At 47.1% G+C, this 21,543-nt stretch overlaps 4 protein-coding genes across 8 annotated transcripts in view; all 4 read right to left on the bottom strand.

Annotated features, from left to right (window-relative positions):
* LOC310996659 (mitogen-activated protein kinase kinase kinase kinase 4-like) overlaps positions 1–1,047 on the bottom strand; it is a 34,326-nt gene extending 33,279 nt beyond the window's left edge. For all 5 annotated transcript variants that reach the window (XM_083986097.1, XM_083986093.1, XM_083986095.1 and 2 more), the window contains exons 1-2: positions 794–1,047; positions 342–407 (exon numbers count right to left, since the gene is read on the bottom strand). In XM_083986097.1, the coding sequence (XP_083842223.1) occupies positions 342–407; positions 794–850 (123 nt within the window). In that variant the 5' untranslated portion in view covers positions 851–1,047. The remainder of the gene's footprint in view (positions 1–341; positions 408–793) is intronic.
* Positions 1,048–3,515: 2,468 nt separating this feature from the next.
* On the bottom strand, positions 3,516–6,774 carry chst10 (carbohydrate sulfotransferase 10). The gene is made up of 6 exons (XM_083986512.1): positions 6,675–6,774; positions 6,123–6,266; positions 5,928–6,037; positions 5,609–5,834; positions 5,362–5,467; positions 3,516–5,270 (listed from the first exon to the last, which is right to left on the bottom strand). The coding sequence occupies exons 2-6, from the start codon at positions 6,226–6,228 to the stop codon at positions 4,718–4,720; spliced, it is 1,101 nt and encodes a 366-aa protein (XP_083842638.1). The 5' UTR covers positions 6,229–6,266; positions 6,675–6,774; the 3' UTR covers positions 3,516–4,717.
* A 1,473-nt stretch (positions 6,775–8,247) lies between these two features.
* rpl31 (ribosomal protein L31) lies at positions 8,248–10,060 on the bottom strand. The gene is made up of 5 exons (XM_083990764.1): positions 10,004–10,060; positions 9,353–9,456; positions 9,020–9,145; positions 8,421–8,533; positions 8,248–8,320 (listed from the first exon to the last, which is right to left on the bottom strand). Exons 2-5 carry the CDS (start codon positions 9,454–9,456, stop codon positions 8,289–8,291), a joined length of 375 nt encoding a protein of 124 aa, XP_083846890.1. The 5' UTR covers positions 10,004–10,060; the 3' UTR covers positions 8,248–8,288.
* A 265-nt stretch (positions 10,061–10,325) lies between these two features.
* zc3h13 (zinc finger CCCH-type containing 13) lies at positions 10,326–21,156 on the bottom strand. Its single transcript, XM_083986965.1, has 20 exons — positions 21,007–21,156; positions 20,152–20,322; positions 19,899–20,002; positions 19,692–19,806; positions 19,469–19,580; positions 19,213–19,379; positions 18,978–19,126; positions 18,679–18,879; positions 18,417–18,584; positions 17,982–18,325; positions 17,395–17,889; positions 17,050–17,298; positions 16,440–16,950; positions 16,156–16,349; positions 14,468–15,787; positions 13,607–14,383; positions 13,364–13,507; positions 13,029–13,229; positions 12,730–12,893; positions 10,326–12,253 (listed from the first exon to the last, which is right to left on the bottom strand). Exons 2-20 carry the CDS (start codon positions 20,311–20,313, stop codon positions 12,044–12,046), a joined length of 5,787 nt encoding a protein of 1,928 aa, XP_083843091.1. The 5' UTR covers positions 20,314–20,322; positions 21,007–21,156; the 3' UTR covers positions 10,326–12,043.
* Between the last annotated feature and the right edge of the window lie 387 nt (positions 21,157–21,543).

The raw sequence follows: 21,543 nt of genomic DNA, 5'->3' as shown, positions 1-21,543 counted from the left end.
AGACAGGTGATGTAAGATCGGTGATGCATCAGACTGTAGACTGTCTGATTCACTCCGCACACACACATACACACAGACACACTCCCAGCTGCACATTTTACAGCCTCTGTTCAGACTTTAACCAAAACAAAACTACTCCTATATTAACATCTGTTTGTTTAAAGCATCAGTGCTGTGGTCTGACTGCATCACATGCATCCCAATGGTGTTTTTCACGTCAGATCCTTTGTTCCCAGACAAGATAAAGATTTAAAAAAACAAAAAACAACCAAAAAACGTTGGCTATGTTGAGCCTCCACTGTGAAAACAAGACAGGGCCATGCACTGCGCCTCCAACCAACCTTGTATACTTGTCCATAGGTGCCATTTCCAACTACCTCCACCAATTCAAATATCCCAGCTGGATCCTGAAAAGACAAAAAAGGGGAGAAGAAATGCGGTTCAGATCGGGTAAAATAATAAAAGCAATGTTAGTGTTATACATTTATAATAAACACAGTGCACAGTGAGCCAGCTGTTGCGCCCTGGTCTACCCTACATGCCAAATGCATCTCGGAACAAAGGAAAACCAGACACTGGCAACACCTCGCTATGGCTCAGCGGTCATTTTTCAACACTTCAGCCCCAACGAGAAGCGACATCGGGGGACAGGTTACAACTTGTCTCACGTTAGCCTCGCCGTGGGCTGTGTGGTTAGTCGAAATTTGAAAAAACGCGAGATAAAACACAGCAAAACAACAAAAAAACACACACACTGGCTCGGTTCGCCAGCAGCAGCAGCAGCAGCACTCACCCGCAATGAAGCCAAGTCTATGTCTACTAGACTTTTAGCCGGAGAGTCGTTCGCCATCTTTCCAATAAAAGCCGAGCTTCCCGTTAACGTAGCTGCTCAAACCGGTGTCCGCTGGTTCATCTGCGGGCTCCTTCGGCGGATGAATTTCACCAGAGGCCGTCGCCTATTCCTCTCTGTGGGGCTCCGCTCCTTAGCAGTAAATGCAGCGGTCTCTACTCCATGTTGAGGTGGCAGCAGCGAGCTCACTGTCCAAGTCCGCTCTCCCTCTCCCTCTCTCTCCCCCTGCTGCTCGTGCCACTGGAGTCAAGCTGGACCGGAAACACTGACTTCCGGTTCAGCGTTTCAGCATAAAAGCCCCTCCCACGCGACTGAAACGTGGAATTAACTGTGAATAAAATGTATATTTTATATAAAATGTATATATTTATTTAAATTTAAATAAAATGTGTCTCTTATCTGAGGTAACATAGATACAAGCAGAAATAATACTATGATAGTAAATAATAAAACCAGAGCATCAGTGGTACAGTGCTCTAGACTTGCCCCCAAATGGGAGGGAGCATTATGCCCCTGAATTTTGAGACACAGACAGTAGTATTGTTCATCTATTTGCGCATGCATGTGCAACCATTAAATTTTTATTTTAACACTGGTTAAACGTGGAGGGAGGCGACTCAAAAAAAAATCTGGTATCTGTCATACCTACCTGGTGGCACTGGCAGGCCAATGTGTGTGAATTAAAAGGAAATGTGAATGTGCTTTGCAAGTCGATTTACAGTGTGCACCCCTACATTTTCTGTTTGTGCTCTTAAAATTTTAAGTTAGGGGACCACTGTCTGTGCTCCAAGTAAAAAAAAAGTTAGTCTGGAGCCTTGCTGTATAAAACTAGATCATAATTAATGATAACTGACCTTAAAGAGCACATAAATATTAGCTATTTTCTATAACGGTTAATATTTTTTTCTCCCCTGTTTTTTTTTTGTTTTATTTCATTATTAACATTATTTATTCTAGCTATATTTTTATGTTCCTTTGCAGTCTCTTTTTTATTTATCTTGATTGTTGCACTGTCTGGTTTGGCATTTCAAATTCCCCTTTGCTCAACGTGACAATGACAATAAAGGATCATCTATTCTATATTCTATATTTACTTTAATTCAGTTAGACAAAGTCAATTTGAACTTCCTCTAATCCATGACTGTGCATCATGTTTAATTATTAGAACACTTAAATAAACAAATGCATTGCATGCACATAAATGTGTCAATATAGTTTCACGTAGTTATAAGCTCTAATAATTTCAATAGGAAGGTACCAAACTGTTGTTACAAGCATTATGCACATTTACTTTGCTTTTATGTTGAAAGTAAACTCGAGGATTTCCGTTTTCACCCTTCCTTCTGTCCAGCTTGACGCAGCTGTGATTGAGAACCGCACAAACACAGGAAGCCGGTCGGCTTCACTCAGAAAGAAAAGGGCTGGGCCTCAGTATCATCAAGCATGGATACAGAGCTTTTTCACAGTGCTTTAATTCACGACTCCTCACTGACTCAACACACTCCCATCACCCTGCACAGTCGCATAAATGGAGTCCAGGCATGCTGCGGGGCAGATGAGACAGACGGAGGCAGACAGGAGCAGAGCAGACCCCCCACCACACAGCATCTCCATGGACATGCGCGTGTGAGGCTTCGGTGTCAATATTGGTAATCATGGGTGTGGCAAGTGAGCAGTCACAGGGGTGATGTTGTGTGTGTGTGTTATAGCAGTGGAGTCTGTGGAGCAGCATGGGCCTGAGGAACAAAATGTTTAATTTCATTAACACTGAAGCTGAATGTGGCTTTTACACTGAGTGCACTGACAAAGTGCCTGCTTCAAATAGTGATATAGACCTAAATAATATTTTATATCTCAATATAAGTATTTCTGCAGTGATTTGCAGCAGTTTGCAGAGTTATAATAGAATTACCTCCGGCTCCTTAGTAATAAGATGAAATTGTCAGAGCTCAATCCAAACATGCAGCCCCAGCTTCCCATCAATGCAAATCGATGTGCAGGATACAGTGCAGCAGTGTACAGTAAACACACATTTATTGCTGTGTAGTGCTACTATATGTGCTTTACCAACAACACTAAAAGTGGAGGCAGAGTGTTAATGTGAGGAGAAGCAGAGGAGGAGGGGGGGGAAAAAACGTTCAACTGCAACGTTTCAGTCATTTATCACAGCTCCACCATGAAATGTTCAAACAGACGGAGCTAATCTGTTGGTTAAACAAACCTGAACTACACATTCAAATGACATGGCAGGACAAACCAGTCAGGCAGGATGAGAGATGTATGTAACCCAGTAGTGGAGACAGACAGACAGACACACAGACACACACACACTCGCAAGCACAAGCATGCAAGACTAAAGGTCACTCTTAAGACACTTAGCTGGTGCTTAAGCTCCGTAAATCAACTTAAATCCATCTGCCATAAGGTAAGCTTGTGCGGATGACACTGATAATGTAAATCCCTTTACACTGGCAACCTGCATGTTTTGTTTACTGCTGACACATGACTATGAAGTCACTGTTTTGCCCTTATTACAATATCAACTGTCCTGTGAAGTGACATTTGTGGTTTCTGATGAAGAGGTTAAATATTAAATGTTTACCGCCACCTAGTGGACAGTTGATGTTACTGCAGGAAATGGGCCTCAGGAAACCAACAATCTCAATTTATGAAAACTAAACCAGGAAAAAAAAAAGGTGGCAATTCTCAAAAATAGATTAAATAAACACGTTCTTTATTTTACATGGAACTGTATTACTAACTAGTGTTGTCCTCTTGTGGCGAGCACCTGTCCAAAAGGAAAGGTCGCCAGGCGTTCGCTGTCTCACAACCGAGACACATTTTGTGCCACTAGTCAGCAAGTTAATAATATTATAAATAGCAACATGTAATACAAATGTTGAGTTGCAAGTTATGTTAAGAACATTTACACAGTACATTTCTGATAGAAAAAACCATCCTTTAAAATTCAGTGCCGACTTTCCATTCAACGTCCCGGGCGGTGCCAATAAACCATCTACGAGGCAGTGCAACCACGACGAGGTCTTCAGTGTGAAAGGTAGTTATCCTGTTTTGTTTTGTTTTTTTACCATTTTGATGTTCTATTATGAGATTTGAAAGATACAAGACATTAACGTGCCTTGCATCAAGAAAAAATCAAATGGTAAAAAAAATATATAGACGTTAATGTAGCTCATAAAAACGTCAATGAAAAAAATGTCAAGTTGCTCCATCCTATGTTCTTGCTGTGAAGTCTCCTAGTCCAAAAAAAAGATTTGCATCCCTGATACAGACTCATCTTGGTCTATGTCTAGCATGCTAGTTGCAACAAGTACAGAAAATACACTTTTGACACAACATGTCAGAACGCATAGCTCCACTCGTCGACGGGATGAATCGTAGGTGAACCATACAGTGCAATATCATAGCTACATTATACAGGGTAACGGGCCTGTATCCCCAGCGTTAGAGTACACCTCTTTGACATACAGTTCAGTAATACACATTAAATAGAAGATCGTAAACGTGTTCTCCTGTTGACCTGTACCTGATCCTTCCTACATCCCATCTTTTGCAGCACTTTCTCTCTCTCTCTCTCTTCATCAGTGATGCTTCCTCTCTTTGCAACTGCACTGGTATACGTTTAAATATATAAGCACTTCTTCAGTGATTGCAAATGCAGTCGACGTCGCCACAGCCTGTCACTTATCTCAACGAGAGTAGCTAAAATAAGAACAAAGATGTTACAGTGTGCGATCGACTGCGTGCGAGCCTGTCAGCTCCGGCAGCCAGCTACGATACACCTCCGCCTCGACGTCGAGAGGGTTTTTATATGAAAGCATCTTTTAGTCTTTAGTGTTAATCGTTTTAGTTCAGTAGAAAGTCTGGGCTTGGGTAATCAAAGAGGCTGAAGTCGCCCTGGTAACGTGCGTAGAGACGCCTGACGTCTCGCTTGCTGATGCCTGAGAAGTACTGCTCCACCTTGGTCCGGTTGTAGCGGGTGATGCCCGGGGGAATGGCGGGGTAGGACACCAGCTGCTCGATGCCCGCCGCTCTGAGGATGTATGGGGCGTCCTGCTCCAGTGTCTCGTGGTGGCCGACCACGCTGTAGTGGATGTCGCAGGGCGCGCACAGCTCCGCGTACGTCACCCAGTGGATTATGTGCTCGCCGAACTGTCGGTCCATGCGGCGGCGGCCCTCCACGTCGCCCAGGTAGCGGACAAAGTCCTCAAAGTGCAGGCCGGAGGCGGCGAGGGTGCTCTCGCGGTGGCTCTTGCGGTACTTACGGATGATGGCCGGAGCGATGTCATGTTTGTACCAGGGCTCGAAGCGCGGGTTCTTCACAAACTTGTCCTTGAAGGCAGAAATCAGGCGCTCGAAGGGATCTCTCACGATGAAAAATTTGAAGTAGGTGCTTAATCTGTTGAGGAGAAGAACAACAGTTCAGGAAAGACGTTTTTTTTCTGGTTGTGTCATGACATACACTTTTATCACAGTCGCTCCAAACTAACCTGTGGGTTATTTCCTGCGGCGTCAGCGATGAGAGGCGGGGCAGGCCGTTTTTCTCATGGTCGTGGACGAGATTTTCTGGGATTTCCTCCACAGTGGGAAATGCTCCTGCCAGCAAATGATTCAATTACATTAGCTAATGAAACAAACAAAGCTCAAGGAGTGGCCTGTCATGCTTTTCCCATTTCTGTACAGCCAACTCACACACAAGAAAAATGCTAGTGAACGTGCATTATTCTCCACACTGACCATTGAGCACAATGAGGACCTTCTTCCACTGCGTGTTGCCCACTTTGGGCGTCTGGCAGAACAGGATCTTGTGTTTGTCGCAGACAAAGATGCGGTCCAAGACAAACTTGCTGATGGAGACATGAGTCAGATTCCTGAGGCTGCTGTTCTTACACACGGCAGAGAGCAGCTTGACTCGCTTGTCCACTGTTGACTGCCAATCTGACACTGTAGGAACCACTGAGGGCTGAAACACAAATACATGCACATATAAGAGCGTTATGCAGGACTTAAATCAAAATAAAGATAAAGATAAAGTGCATTTAGTTGTATTAGTTACCTGATCTGAAGGCTTTGAAGCTGGTTTTTCCGGGCTGGACACAGAGATGGGTTTAACCACCTTGGCACCAGGCACTGTCCAACTCTGGCCGCCAACCCTCTCTCCATAGTCTGGAAATGACACATCAGAGTGGGTTAAACATCTTTCTACCTCCATAACCTATAGTGCCCCCATAATATACAACACCCAGCTCACCATCCACAGCTCTGAAGCTGATGAACTTGCTGACGAACATGAGGATGAGCAGCACCCAGCCGCAAGCTCCGAGGAGCAGCCAGTGGTGCCGCATCGCTCCGAGCATCAGCCGACGGCCATGGACACTGTGAGCGGCTCTCCCACCTGGACACAGAGCCAGATGTAGGATAATGTAACCCCGAATAGCCAGGTGTAGTCTTACATATCGATTGTAAACAAAACCCCGCATCATCTAAGGTTAAAGCTGTCCCGTTGCCTGCGCGTCAAGCAGGATAAAAGCTGGAGGTTTCCTGGTTAGCAGCTAAATAGATATCGGTTACAGTCAAATGCTAACGTGACTAGTTTGCTACCAACGTCTGACGCTGTCTAATTCAAAACACAGCAGCTATTATGAAGTGTATTTACTTGAGCTAAGTGGTTAGCATGCCAGCTAGCCACACCTGTCCCTCCCAGACAGACAGAGCAGAGACAGTCCGGACCGACACACACTCTTTCTCCGGTTGTAATGTCAAAACTGTCGTGTAGAAAGAGTTTAAAAACCTTGTCTCTTACCCTCTTGTTGAGTTACAGCAACTTCACGGCTGCGCAAACTCCAGAGAAAATGTTGGACGGTGCCATCGCGTCTGGTCCGCTGCTGCTGCTGCTGCTGCGACCCTGCTGCACTCACTCCGCCGCAACATCCGACCAACAAAACCAGTAGCGCCCCCTGCTGGCGGAGAGGAGGCGACGCACCTCACATTCACATTCCTCTCCTTTTTTCATTAGTTGTACAAATCTTACCAACAGAATAATTTCAACACAACTTATACTTTAAAACTGAGCAAAAAAAAGTAGTAAATTATTTTTATTTTGTGTCTTAAGTGTCATACACCAAAGCTGCCCAGCCCTCATGGGTTTACAAGAGACTTAAAGGTCCAGTGTGTGATATTTGTCAAGGTTTATTGGCAAAATCTGAACATAATACTACCAATGAATATATTTTTATAAGTGTATAATCGCTATAAAAAATAATATATATAATATAAATATAAAATAAAATCCGTTTGGTTTTCATAGCCTTATAATTCTCCTTTATATAGCAAGGGTCTTTAGTGAATCACAAAATATAGAGAGCTCTTTCAAAAAAGCATGAAAAAAATGGGGTAACAAACTGACTTTTGTGTATGAAATATTTTAAATTATATTATTAGATTAGATTTAAATTCCAGTTACGTTTCATTTACATCCCCTGCCTGGTTTTAATCTGTCAATTTCATTTTCATTAGATACTTTTGTGGTGGAAATGTTAATCTTTTCTCTGCAGTGTTGTAGTCATGTCAGATTGATTAGTGTGTGTAGATAAACCAACTGTTTGAAGGGAGGATGACCACAAGACAACCATGGGACTCGTGACAGTATCAAACACCTGAGAGAGTTGAGTTGTATCTTTGTTCCTTGCTTTATTACCCGTATCTTATCTTATGACTGTAAGGAAATTGCCAGATTCTTAGAAAACAGTATAAGAAAGGGCTGAAGCCACGGGTCACTGGACACAACTCTTAAATACTTGACCACTGTGTGTATTTTATCAGCTGGCATAACAGTTACATTCCCTATTTTTCTTGAGACAAATAAACCTGCACCAAACTGTGAGGAAAAGTAGGGTACATGCTTCTCCAGACATGATTTTTCTACAATGTGACAATCCACAAATATGAGTTAAGAAAAAAACAATCCTGTTCTAAATTAATTTACAACATTGTATCGTTGCTGTATTGTTCTTTGACACTAGTGAAAAAACCTTTGTCACAGTGTAAACTGTCAGCATGTTCAACATTAGATCTATAACTACATTCATATTGTACATCAATGATTTGTTTTCACATTAAAATTGAATGCCCCTTTTCTTAGAGAAAAAAAACAACCCTGAAACAGCTAATTTTTATTAACAGTATTATGGCCAAGGTACAGGGTTAAGTTTCATTACTTTTAAGAGTAAATTATTGATTTGATATTGAAAAGCACCTGTCGCCACTGCCATTGAACATTTATAATATACGGTAGCAATGAATTCAAATCTTAAGACACATCCCAAATTAATCATTCAGTGCAAAAATATGCAGAAATAAAGACAAGACAAAAAAGCTTCTTTTATTTTATTTTTATTCCACTCGCAGAGAGAACTTTTTAGTTTTCATCAACATTGACTGTCTGCAGACCTGTTGGACAAAAAAAGGAGAGAGAGGGGGTGTAAATAAAGAGTCCTCATTATTTCATTATGAGTCTGTCAGTCGGGGAGTCTGTGAATAACACATTTACCTTTGCATGTGGTGACAGGAACGTAGGTGACCAGGGTGTACAGTTTGTTGGGAGAGTCCTCATCCTCGTTACGCTTCCTGGACAGACGCACGCGTATCCTGTACGGCACGTTCCTGTTGGACGACACACAAAAACATCACAACATGCTTCTACTGCAAAACTGTAACTTGACACTGAAAAGCACAGAATATAAAATATCCAAATTACACAGACAGTAATTTGAACAGCGACAGCAAAAATATATTTGCTCCTCAACAATAAAAAACAAAATGTAACAACAAGGATAGCTGCATTTCGTTTGTTATAAAAGAATTTCTGGCACCACAAATTGAAGCTTCACGTGACACAAACATTGATTTAACCCAGCCTCAAAGCTTGAATTCAAGTTGTAACAGCAGTCGCACCTTATCAGACAGTGTAAACATTTTAAAGTTAAACATTACTGTATATTCATCTCCAACTGTCACATCTTGCTGCATCACACCATCCCACAGGAACCTCATACAACCACCACCTGCAAGCTGCCAGGTGTGCCAGACAGTGTACTTGTGTTTGCACATTCAGATGTAAGAAAGAAATGATAGAAACTCATCTCTCACCTGACACCCTTGCTCCACACGGCCTTGTTCAGGCGAGTGTCGATGCGCACATCAGGAGTTCCCATCTCCTTCATGGCGAACTTGCGGATCTCCTTGATGGCGCGGGGAGCCCTCCTCTTGAACCCACTGCACAACACAACAAGCATTTTAAAGAGAGGGACACCATCAGCACTTGTTCTTCCATCAGTGACAAGTCTAAATCAACAATGTCAACACACACACTCAAATGCAACATGCCACATGTGTCATTTCTTATCTTGCAGCCATGTTAACACCATTTAGTTTCCAGATGTGTTGCATAAATGATGCAAAGTGTATTCCTGCAGAACTCACATGCCATGGATGCGCTTGTGGACATTGATGGTGTACTCTCTGGTCACCACTTCGTTGATGGCTGAACGCCCCTTCTTTTTCTCTCCTTTCTTGGTTGGGGCCATCTATAAACAAGACACACACGTTACCATTAATTAGGGTTATATGTGAACACTGGTGCCATTTCTTTTAACGTTATTTCTTTCTTGCAATGTCGCTATGTGGACAAGAAAGTCTCTTCACAAAAGTCAACCACACACATTACTACGCTAAATGAAAGTGTTAGGCTAACGCGGGGCTAGCCTGCCGGTATAACTTACAGCTATTGGCTAACTCAGATAGCACTTGTGTTGTGCTAAATAACAATTCATACAAGTTCCAGTAGTTTGTGACATGAATAAACCAACAAAAGGCGACTTTTAGTCCACAACAGGAGGAGCAACGCGTAGCCACAATAGCATCTTGACGCCACTCCGGTTCAGCTACAACCGAGCGCTACCATCCGTCTCCTTTTAATCATCTTAAACCTTGTCCATCCACCTCAATAAACCTCTTAAAACCACAATACAGCGATAATATGTACATTTATGTGCGTTGTGTGTTCGATTGCGGCTTTAATACCGTAGGATGGCGTTAGATTGTAGGAAATTAATTCCCGAGCAAAATACTCACTTCGACTCGGGATGAGGCGGAAATTGGAAGGACGGACCGAAAGCAGAGGATTGTGGGTAAAGGAAACCTGTCCGTCTTATTTTATCGGCTGCGGGCAACAAGCAGACAAGCTGCAAGGTTCCTAGTGTTGATATCTCGCGTTTTTTTTTTTTTAAACACTCGTGAGTAGATGATGATTTGAAATAAATAATAAATAAAATACACATCGAGAAAATATTTATTAAATAGAATTTTACTTCTTTTTTTTTTTTTGCAGATCACAGTAAACTTTATATGAAATATTGTAAGAAAGATCTGTTTATGTACGTTTCTTTAGCCAGGAACACATATCATGTGCTTCACAGTAGTGATAAAAAAAACAAAAAAAAAAACTTAATAGCTTTTAAGTAAGACAGAACCTGAGGCATCTCATTCATTCACAATGTAACAAAAGGTCTTTCATGTTAGGATTATGGACGTACACAACTAGATATGAGAAAAATGCTCTAGTAGTGTTAGTGGTCCTTTAGTAAAAGAAATATTCAATTATTATCCATCATGTTCATCACTTACCTCTCAATGCAAATGTCTGCATTAGTGTTGCTGTTTTCATGGCTTTTGTTTTAGCAATTTCAGCTTGATGAGCTGGCACTCCCCTTTGTCCTTATTTAGCAAAATGTCATTACAATTTAAAAATGTCATCCTACATTTATTATTTTACAGTAAAAAATTAAAATACATCATTGAACCAGATATCATTACTTGCACATTTTGGAAAAGAAACATATTAAGCAAGTCTTCCAACATCAGAGCCCAGTCTCTTCATGCCTCCTGTAATGTCACTTAGATTTCAGTCACAGTTGCATGGACGTGAGGTGGTGTCATGTTGAATCCAGGTTTCTAAATTAACAGCTTTTTTCCCCACTCTTATTCTGATCTTTAAGCTGTTCAGTGCAACACTGAAAGTAGTGTGTCCGTTGAATTTCTGTCCCAGCATTCACAACCTGCTATTTTCAAGTGTTGATACAACCACCTCACAGAGCTTTAGTTTATCCACCTGTACAAGTCTTTTTTTTTCTTTTTTACTGTGACTCTTGATGGTCGACACTGGGATGAATAAACAAGATGTGAAGTTCAAATTAATAATGTTCAGTCTTTTTTTGTTACCTAATCACTCTGGGGTCTTTTCCCTATCAGGAGCACATCGGCTCCTTTTTGGATGGATAAGGAGGAGATCCACGTTGGCAGTGTTGAAGATCTGGTACTCTGCAGTCTAGAGTGTTCTCAGCACTCACTTCAGTTCATTTCATTTCATGGAGACATTGCCAAACTATTCAAAACAAAGACATCAGGCAAAAAAAAGCAAGAATGTGTCCACAGTTCTAACAACTTACATTCAGAGAAGGAATAGTTTGGCAGTGCTCATTCATGGGAAACGTTCATTCAAGTCCCGGCAGGCTTCAATTTCAGTGTTGCTGGTCGGAAACATCTCTGCAGCAAATGCTGTCGATTTGCTCTGCAGATGCTTTGTGATATATAATGTAAACAAATACAGTTACAACATAAATCATTTGTTTGAAGGCTGGACAGTTCACTTCATACAAAGCAAAAGGACCCGTTACAAAAATCAACATCTAACAATTTTAATGCACAGTTGTAGTAACCAATGCACAATATATGAAAACAAAACAGTCAATTGAACTTGGTTAGGCAGATGAAACATACAGTTAAAAAGCTGCTCTAAAAGACTTCACAAAAAAAAAACATGAAATCATTGTAGGTGTTTTATGTCTCATACATGGTTCATTACACGCCTCCATAGGCTAGAATGTCCAATAGTCTATGGCACAGCAATTGCAGAACATCCAAAACATGTAACGCATAACTGAGATTCACAATTTTGCTGTTTTTTTTTCTTCTTTATTTCCTCTTGTGTCTAAAAAAAAAAGGCTGTGTATGTACTGAAATGGGACAGGGAGAGATGGAGAGTTAGGGGGCTAGAAGAAGTGAAGGCTAAGAGGCCTTCACCTGCATGTCTTTTACTCATCAGGCCCATTTCTTTCAGGACACACACACCTCAGGCTGCGCTGCTGCTGCCGTGCTTAGCTTACTACTACCGGCCGCAGCGACTTCGGCCGCCGGTGCCGACCCGCTGTCGGGTCTTTCTGGGGCCGGAGCCTGACCGGCCATGGTCCTTCTGAAGAGACGCATGCTCATCTGCAGCAGCTCCTGGTCCACTACTGGCGTCGCGGGGTACTGCTTCGTTAGGCCCTGAGGAGGAACATGAGATAAAGAGATCTAAACATGTTTCTTCTAACAACTACGCTTGTGAGGAAACGGGTACAACCAACACAAAGAAGGTCAATATCAAACAGGTTTAAAGGGCATTTCCAGTCGTAATCAATGTTTACCTCAGATATCAGAACAAATGCCTCAAGAGTCCCTCGACTGTTGTGTTCTCTGACCCGGAAAGGAACAATGCAGAAGCTGCGGTACGTCCGAATTTTGATTTAATTTAATTGTAAAGCGAATTTTAAATTTTAAATGAGGGTCAAAAGGACAGAGCCCATTAATGAAAATTGAAAAAACTATAGATTCTTGAACTAAAACCAATATAAAGGTCCACACGCTGCAGTTGGGAGTGTGGTATGGTATGAAATTAACTGATCATAGGTGACCTGGTATCTGAGGTAAACATTGATTACGACTGGAAATGCCCTTAAAGTCAGTGATCGCACGGCTTCTACCTTGTCATTTTTTAACAGTTGCCGGCGGATGGCGAAGTCTCTGCGGGCACACAGGGCCTTGCAGCAGGGCCCGAGGTTGGTGAGCAAACCTGCCCGCTCCACCCGCCTGTTCAGGGCCGCCATGTTCAGAGCCCCAAGGTCATGTTCAAACAGCTTATCAGCATCTGGCAAAATGGAAGTGAAAGCACGTTTTTAGACGGACGCATCACATAAAATCAGTCACTTTTGGTTTAAAATAAAAAGAAAAAATGTGATAAAAATGTAAATATTTTATGGTTCAGTGACACCATCGCTCTCACCTTTCGGGTCGTCCAGCTCTGACTTGCACACCTCTTTGACCTGCTCCAGGAGCTCGGGCCCGGCCAGTCTCTTGGAGATGCCGGCCCTGAGGAGCACGGCGCCCGGGGTGAACCGCAGCAACGCGGCCCCGGCTGCCCGGGGCTCCTGCTTCTGTTTGGGCATCAGGCTGGACCAGTCCACATCGATGACGTCCAGAGGACCTGATGGGATGTCACATGATAGCATTGTATTTTTGGTTTTTTACAAGGTGCACCAGCTCTGATTTCATGATTAAACATATGAAGTGTAAATAAAGTAAATGCAAAAAACAGTTCATTCCTGTATTTCCTGGTACCTGTAATCTTTTCATCATCCTGCTGATCCTCTTTTTTCTGGCTATCTGCCAGAATTTCATCCAGCTCGTCATCACTGATTGGCTCGTACTCCTCTCCCACAGATGGGACCGACTGGCCATCATCCTCCTTCCCATCGTCGTCTCCTAAGAACACACAGAGAGCACACACACATTCAATTACATCCATTGTTTTAACATTGGAGAAAGTTACATTCAAAGCCACACACGCCACAAGCTTCTTACCGTCGATGCTGTCCACCTTCTCCAGCTCCCGTTCTCGTTGATCTCCCATGAGATGGTGGCTGTTGCTCGCCTTCTCGGGCTCTGGGGGGCTGAAGGCTTCTCTCGGCAGCAGGGGCTCGTAGTCGCCCCTGTCCTGCCTCATCATGTCCCCTCGCAGGTCTCCCCTCGGGTCTCCCCTCAGGTCTCCCCTTGGGTCTCCCCTCAGGTCTCCCCTCAGGTCTCCCCTCAGGTCTCCCCTCGGGTCTCCCCTCAGGTCTCCCCTCAGGTCCCCTCGTCCCGGCGCCCTGGGATCCCCGTGGGGCGGCAGGTCCATCATCATCATCCTCTCCCGCTCTCGTTCGCCTCTGCCGTCCCTCTCCCTCTCCCTCTCTCTCTCCCGCTCCCTCTCGTGCTGCTGGAGGAGTCCTTCGGGGAGGAGGCGCTCCCTGTCCCTCATGTCCCGCTCCCGCAGGAGGGGTTCGCGGCCGGGACGCATGAGCAGCGGCTCCCGTCCCCGGCTGGGCCAGTCCCTCGGTTCGGGCTCCCAGTCTCTCTGCGGCTGCAGCGGCTGCTGGAGGAGCAGAGGCGGCTGCGGCTGCTGCTGCTGCTGCTGTTGCTGTTGCTGCTGCTGCTGCTGAGGAGGCCGCAGGTCCTTCCGCTCTCGTTCCCGCTCAAACGGCACCTGCTCTCTCTCCCGCTCCCGACTGTCGTAGGAGCCGGCGCGGGACCTGGACCGGGTCTGCCTCTCGGAGTCGGGGGAGCTGCGTCTGGAGCTGTGGCTGCGGGAATCCTGCCGGTCTGCAAGACGACAGAGATGGGGATAAGTAAGAGCATTCGTTGTGTCGTATGCTGCTGTGATGTGTTGATTATTATTGTATTTACCTGATGAGGTGCTGCGGCTGGGGTCGCCTCTCCTCAGCTGGTCGATGCGGGATTTCCTCTCGGCGCCCGGAGGGTCGTTCACCACCGGCCCCGGCCTCTCTCTCTCCCCCGCTCTCTCCCGTTCCCGCTCTCGTTCCCTCTCTCTTTCTCTGTCCCGGTCGCGGGAGTTGGCGCCCTGCAGCCGCCCCCGGCGCGCCCTCGCCCCCTGCAGGTCGTCGCGGTGGGCCGACTCGTTGGAGGGCGAGCGCAGGCGCCGGGACGACGTGCGGCTCTGGTTGCTCCCCATGCTGCTGCTGCGCGTCTGCTCCGGCGGGGGCTTCCGCAGCAGCGGCTGGGACATGAGGGGCTGCGGGGTCAGAGTCTGCAGCAGCATCGGGGGGTCCTGGGGGAGCAGCGGGGCGATGGCGGGGGGGTTGCAGCGCTCCCTGTCTCTGCCCGCTCTGGGGACGGCGCCTCTCCTCAGAGGCTCGACGGGAGCCAAGGGAGGATGCGTCTCCAGAGGCACCGCACGGTCCGTCACCTCCTCATCCGACCAGTCACTGAAGTTGTCCATCTTGGGCAGCGGGGACGGTTCCGCGATGGCTCCGGCGGCGCGGTGATCGGGCCTCATGGAGGGCGGCGGCGTCCTGGGACCCCTCTTCCTCTTGTTATGAGGCTGGTGGGCTGTCGTCTCCTCCTCCGACACGTCAGATTCTCCTCCTCGTGACCGTTTCCTCTTTCGGTCCACCGCCTTCTTCTTGCCGACTTTTCTAGGAGAGTGTAAAGGCGGTGGTGCGTCTGCGGCGGCGATGGGCGGGGGCTCCAGGCTGAAACGCTCCGCTGCGGGAACCATGCTGTTGCCGCTGCTGCCGCCGATCTCCTCATCTTTACGACCTTTTTTCAGCACCTTCCTCTGTGACTTTGTCTTCTTTTTCCCCTCCTCGTGGGACTGGGAGCCGGCGGTGTCTCTGTCGTCGCTGCCGGTGTTGAGGGCTGAGGACGACGGAGGAGGAGGAGGAGGCGGCGGCGGTGGAGGCGTGGACTCTCGCTGGTCTCTCACTCTGCCGCGGGACTCGGACGGAGCCTCTGAAAGGTGTTCTCCTCGCCTGTCGGCCCCTCTGTTGCGCTCCACGCGAGGCTCCAGGCGAGGCTCCACACGAGGCTCCACGCGAGGCTCCGGGTCCTCGTGGCGGCTGCGTGTCTCTCTCTTTTCCCCGGCTCCTCGGCGTTCCTCGTCTTTCCAGTGGCCGAGCTTGTCGTCGGATGGAGCGGCTCTCGGAGGAGACCGCAGCAAGGGCTCCTGGGGCCGCACCACCTGGCTCAGGACACGATGCTTATCACCTGGACATGAACATGGAAGAGTCACGTCAGTTCAGTTGAGGCCGGTTCAGCAGGACAACTGCTACGTGAATGTAAAAGGTTAAACAAAAGTAAATCTTAAAAGGGATAGTTCAACATTTTGGAAAATTGGCCCATTGCCATAATCCCTATAGTTTTAGGAGTAGGTTCATTGCCAAAATGTTGAACTAAGCCTTTATTATTCCACTTTGTTTTTAAGTATTATTTGACTTTGGTATGTGACGTTAAGGAAAACGTTTTCAGTACCAAAGAGAAATACGACTTTAACCAGTTACATTCCAGGATGTGCATTATAGGAGGTGCATTCCCCATTAAACAGGAGTGTGTCCTTTCAAAAAGATTTTCCCTACTGTCAGATGGAGGCGGACACACTGGGCTGGGGAGGAGGGGCTGTGGGTGGAGCTTGGCCTGCCCTCGGCCAATCGGGCGCTCACTTGTCTTGTCTTCGCCGCTGTTGTAGCCGTCGCTGTCTGCCGAACTGTGGTCCCGGCGCTTGGGCGAGGAGCGGGGGCTCGGGCTGCTCTCCACCCGGGGCCTCTTACGACTGACGGAGAGAAACGGAGGATGATTAATACAGATGAACAAATAGGATGTTGTTAGTTTATTTCTGAAAACTGATAACGTCGATACGTGCCTTGGTTTGCGGTCGTCCCGGGGCTCTCGGACAGAGCGGTCGTCCCTGGTTTCCTCCCTCCTGTCCCGCCTGTCCTCCCTTCCTCTCTCTCTCTCCTCCCATTCCCGCTGCCTCTCTCGCTCCCGCTGCTCCCTCTCCCGCTCTCGCTCCTTCCTCTCCCTCTCTCGTTCCCGCTCCTCGCGCTCCCTCTCTCTCTCCCGCTCCCTCTCCCTCTCTCGTTCCCGCTCCCGCTCCCTCTCCCTGGCCCGCTCCCTCTCCGCCGCTTCCCTTTCCTTCTCTCGCTCCTTCTCCCTCTCCCTCTCCCTTTCCCTCTCCCGCTCTCGCTCCCTGTCCTTCTCCTTCTCTCTCTCCCGCTCCCTGTCCCTCTCCCTGTCTCTCTCTCGCTCCCGGTCGCGGGCCCGGTCGTCCCGTCTCTCATCCAGGCGGTCTGTCCTGCGCTCGTCCCTCCTCTCCTCCCTCTCCGACTCCTCTGATCGGCCCTGGTGTCTGTTTGGAGAAGCTGCTCTTGGATCTGGAAACACAAAATTGATCAAGTAAGCCAAACAAATTAGGAATAAAATCATATCTACACCTTTCTGATCCCACTTTAAAAACAAACCTCGACACCCACCTCTCTCTCGGTTGTCTCTGCGGTCCCGCTCCGCGTGTCCTCCTCTCCTGTCGTAGGAGGAGTCGCGGGCCTGCTCTCCTCTCCTCTCGCCCTCGTAGCGGTCTCGGTCCGACCCCCTCTCGGAGCTTCTTTCTGTAGCGCTGCGATCTGTGCTCCTCTCCACGCTCCGTTCGCGCACCGCGCTGCTCCGGGACTCCCAGCTGTCATGGGTGTTTTCCAGTTGGGAACCACGGGAGTTTCTGTTTGAGCCTGACGGACGATAAAAAGGAGAATATTATAGATAAAAAAACAAAACAAACAAACACAAAAGAAAGAAGCGGTATAGTCGTGTCTTAGAGCTCTTGCCTTTGTCGGATGTTTCATTTGCACGCCCTCTCCCTCGTCCGTTCCTCTCGCCTCGGTCTGTCCTGTTCTCCGTCCTGGCCTCGGTTCTCCCTCCGTCTTCCCGCCCGTGACCTCGGCCGTAGCCCCTGTCGTCCTGAGACATGTCCTCCTTCCTGTGGGTGTCGGTCCTCTCCCTCTCTCGCTCCTTCTCTCGCTCTCTGTCCTTGTCCCGCTCCTTCTCTCGCTCCCTCTCCCGTTCCCGCTCGCGGTCCCGGCGCTCCAGGGACTCCCGACTGGACCGGGTGTCCGTCCTGCTCTCTCTGGAGTCCTTCACGTCCCTGTTGTCTCGGTGGTCGCGAGAGTCCCGGGTCGTTTCCCTTCCTCGTTCGCGAGTGTCCCGCCGCTCCCGAGCTTCTCTCGTCTCCCTGTCCTCTCGAGCGTCTCTTGATGACACCTGTTCGGAGTCGTAGTCCCGGTCGTCACGGACGCTGTCCTTCTCTCGCTTGCTGCGGCTGTCTGTTTACAAAAGAGACATTTTCATTTTAACACATTTCAACTCACTGATCCCAGAGAAATAAGACAAATACAATAGAAACCCATAACGTTACCATCTCTGCGCTCGTGTCTGCGCTCCTGGGCGGGCGGACTCCTCTCTCTGTCCCCCCGACTCCTCTCCCGTCCTCTGGAGTTGTGCCGGGCGGGGCTGGACCGGTCGGACCGGCGGTGGGGGGAGGAGGCGTCGTGGGAGGCCGGAGGCGATCGGGAGCGCCTGGAGCTCTGAGGCGAGGAGGTGGACGCTCCCGCTCCGCTGCTCCGATGGTAGGCGGGGGAGGACGAGCGGCGCCGGCGTGGAGACGGAGAGTGCCGCTGGGCGGAGGAGCCAGAGTGGGAGGAGGGGGAGTGGTGGCGGGGAGGAGTGGGACTGCGTTGGTGCCGAGGAGGAGAGGGAGACCTGCGGAGGGAGAAGTCGGTTAGCTACTTATAAGCTCAATTCAGATTCAACATTGTCAAAAAGTGATTAAGTGAATATTTCAAGTGGTTACCTGCGAGGAGGAGACGCCAGCACCGGGGTTCTGTGGGACGACGCTTTAGGAGAGGCGGATTTCTTCCTGGAAGGAGGTGAAGCCCCTCTGGAGGGGGACGAGACGCTGCCCGAACGCTCCTCTGACGTCACCGACCGCTTGGCTTTGTGGGAACTGTCCGATCGGTCCCTGTGAAACGACAAGTTACATCATTTTAAAAAAAGAATACAAGACACCAAAGTGGAGGAGTTGACGGAGAAGTGAGGGGGCGTGGGGGTCGTACCTGCGTTTCTCCTTCTTCTCTTTGTGTTTCTCTGTATCTCGTCCGCGGTCTTTCGCTTCCTTCAGCTTCTCCTCAGACTTCTCCTTGTTTTTGTGTTTGCCTTTGTGCTTCTTCCCCATCACGGGAAGGTCCAGAGGGACCGGGGGTGGGGGGCTGGGGGTACGGGGTCCTTTCTTTTTACTATGGCTGCCTTTTGAAGACCTGGATTGATCAAGATGGAAGAGGTTCACATTGTAATCATGAAATGAGCGGGTGAATAAGCAACGTAACGTCATTCTGCAGTAACCACAGACTCCTACCTGGCAGATTCTGACACAGGGGACGATATGGACGCCTTCTTCTCTTTCTTCCCAGAGCCGAGCCCTTTGGTTCCACTTTTGTGTTTTGGGGAGCCGCTGGACTTCCTGGATGAGGGGGACTCTTTAGAGCTCAGCGGCTCCGGGGACGCCTGAGGGACGGACACGACAGATCAGGTGGGAATTTAAATAAGAGTCTCTCGAACGAGGCAACCGGTGACTATAAACGTTTACTTACCTTTGGCAAGGCGGTGGCTCTTGTCTTGGTGGGAGTCTCGTCTTTCTTGATGACAATCTCCTCCCTCTTCTCGAGGTTCTCCTGCTCCAGTATCATCAGTTCACGTTGAATCTTCTGGCGCTTCATTTCCAGGGATAACTCGTAGTCGTAGTCACCGATATCCGAATCTGAAAGTCAAATCAAAGCCTATAATAAGAATGTTCTTTCCATAACTTCAAATCATAAAAAAAATACATCACCAAACTAGGAACTGTACCTTCACGATTGGTTTCCCACTCTGTGGGTTCTTCTTCACTAGCTGGGGTACGCTCCTTTGTTATTTTTATATCCTCCTTCTCTCTGTGTCGGCCTCTGGAGGAGTCTCTCTGCTATAGATGGACACAAACACACACTGAGTCTTTCTTTGCATACCATGCTTCCATTTATTTTATATTGACGAAATGTGCCTTAACTACTACTTCGAAAAGTTGAGAACTCACTCTTGCTGTGGGGGATGTGGGCTCGTCAAGGTCTCGCTTCAGGTTTTCTGGGTCAACATCCTGTCTTTTATTCTTCATCCTCTCCCGCAGATCACCTGTGGGCCTCTCGGTTGACCTGCCCCATGAAGACGAAGACATTTAAATATATGTGTGTTGTTAAGCCTCTGTTTAGATCTTACATTTAAAATTCAATTCAAGTCGCCTCACCGGCTAAAGCTAAATCCTTTGCCTCGTGGCTGAGTTCCATGTGTGTAGCGACAAGTGTTGCCGTAGCTGCAATTACCAGTCTTTAACCAATTTCTACAGTGACTCTGGAAGGGACAGAGAATGAGATTAATAAAGCAACATCCATGTAGAGAGAACAATCTGATGGGGTGGTAATAAGATCAGTATAACACACAGGACTTTTTCCTACAAGTTGTTATGCATGTGAATGATCAGCAGTCTGGACAATACGTACATCAGCAGCATTACTCCCAGTGCTGGGGCCAAGTCTTTCGAACACACTGGGTCTGCGGGAGGGGGCGGCGGGGTTGCTGGTAGTGCTGGTCGTGGTGGTGCTGCTGCTGTCAGATATGGTTTTTGAATTCTCCACTGTTACCTTCCGCCTGATCTTGGACATTCTGCAGGACTGGAAACATGACAGACAATGTTGCATCAACACACCTGTACAGTAGACTACGTCTATGCAGGGGTAATGTTAAAGATGTAAATGTAGGGCAGATAATAGACTGATTGCATTAAAAACAAAACATTTAAAGCTGAACAGCATTGTGCTCTCTTTGTCACGTGGCTGTTTTTTACTTCTATCCCAAATTTCATTCATTCTGGGTGCAAGGCTACAACTTTTAGCATCCCACACTGCAGCTAAGAAACTAATTTTAAGCTTATTAGTTGTCCTGCAAGAATGGGCTTCATAAACTGAGCTGTTTGCAGTTTTAATTTAGCTCCTGGCAGCCACACAATCACAACAAAAACAGACGTAAAAGCCCCGGTCTGTTGTCTGTGCAGCTGCTCTGCGCTAACTTCTAGCAAGCTCGTCTTGCAAATCGGTTTAAGATTAGCTAAAGTTGCTAGGCAACCGCACGGTTTCAGCACCACTCTCCAAGAGCCTAACGACCATTTATACGTGATAAATAGACGGATAACGACCACCGACGGTTATTTTTCCACGCCTCATGCTCAAAGACAAGCTAATGGATGCTAATGCTAAAGTTGGTTAGCCACAGAGCTAATGACTTCATGTTTTCTGGGGCCTCGGAGCTTCAGCAGCGCGTCCACAGCCCGCAGCGTAAAGAAGAAGCAGCCGTCTCACCCAGGATATTGAGTCGGTGTCGCATCTACTTTAGTCCAGTTAGAGGAGTCAGTACTTGCAGAATAAACAAGGTTTATTCTTTAAAATCTAAGGCAGAAACTGCCCTGAGTGCCTTCATGTTGGCGGAAGGTGCGCATCATAGGTGCTGCTCTTCTTCGTCGGTGCTTTGTGTCTGTACTCCGCTGGTGTCGCTTTACCGCCCACTACCGAATATAAGATAATAATATAATACTTCATCTGCGGCTTTTGATTTGATCTTATATTTTTTTAATATATAAAATATATTCATTTATTTATTAAATTGTATTTATTTATTGGTGTTTTTCTTTTTGGGCCTTATTTAACATTGATTTCTAGTAATGACATTGATATAACCTGATGCTGCATAACTAGTATTTTGACAATTAATAGCCTATTTGTAATGGATCATAAGAAATCCAACAGGGAGTACAATTTGGTGCCGTTACTTCCTTGAAACTCCTATGAAATAAAACCCTCAAGGTTGCCATGAATGTTTTCCAAAAAATTTGTCCAGTT

The sequence above is a fragment of the Trachurus trachurus genome, assembly GCF_905171665.1.
Source record: "Trachurus trachurus genome assembly, chromosome: 2".
In the NCBI taxonomy this organism is placed as follows: domain Eukaryota; kingdom Metazoa; phylum Chordata; class Actinopteri; order Carangiformes; family Carangidae; genus Trachurus; species Trachurus trachurus.
The sequence above is the reverse complement of the archived record's forward strand: the minus strand, read 5'-3'. Positions and strand labels throughout refer to the sequence as shown.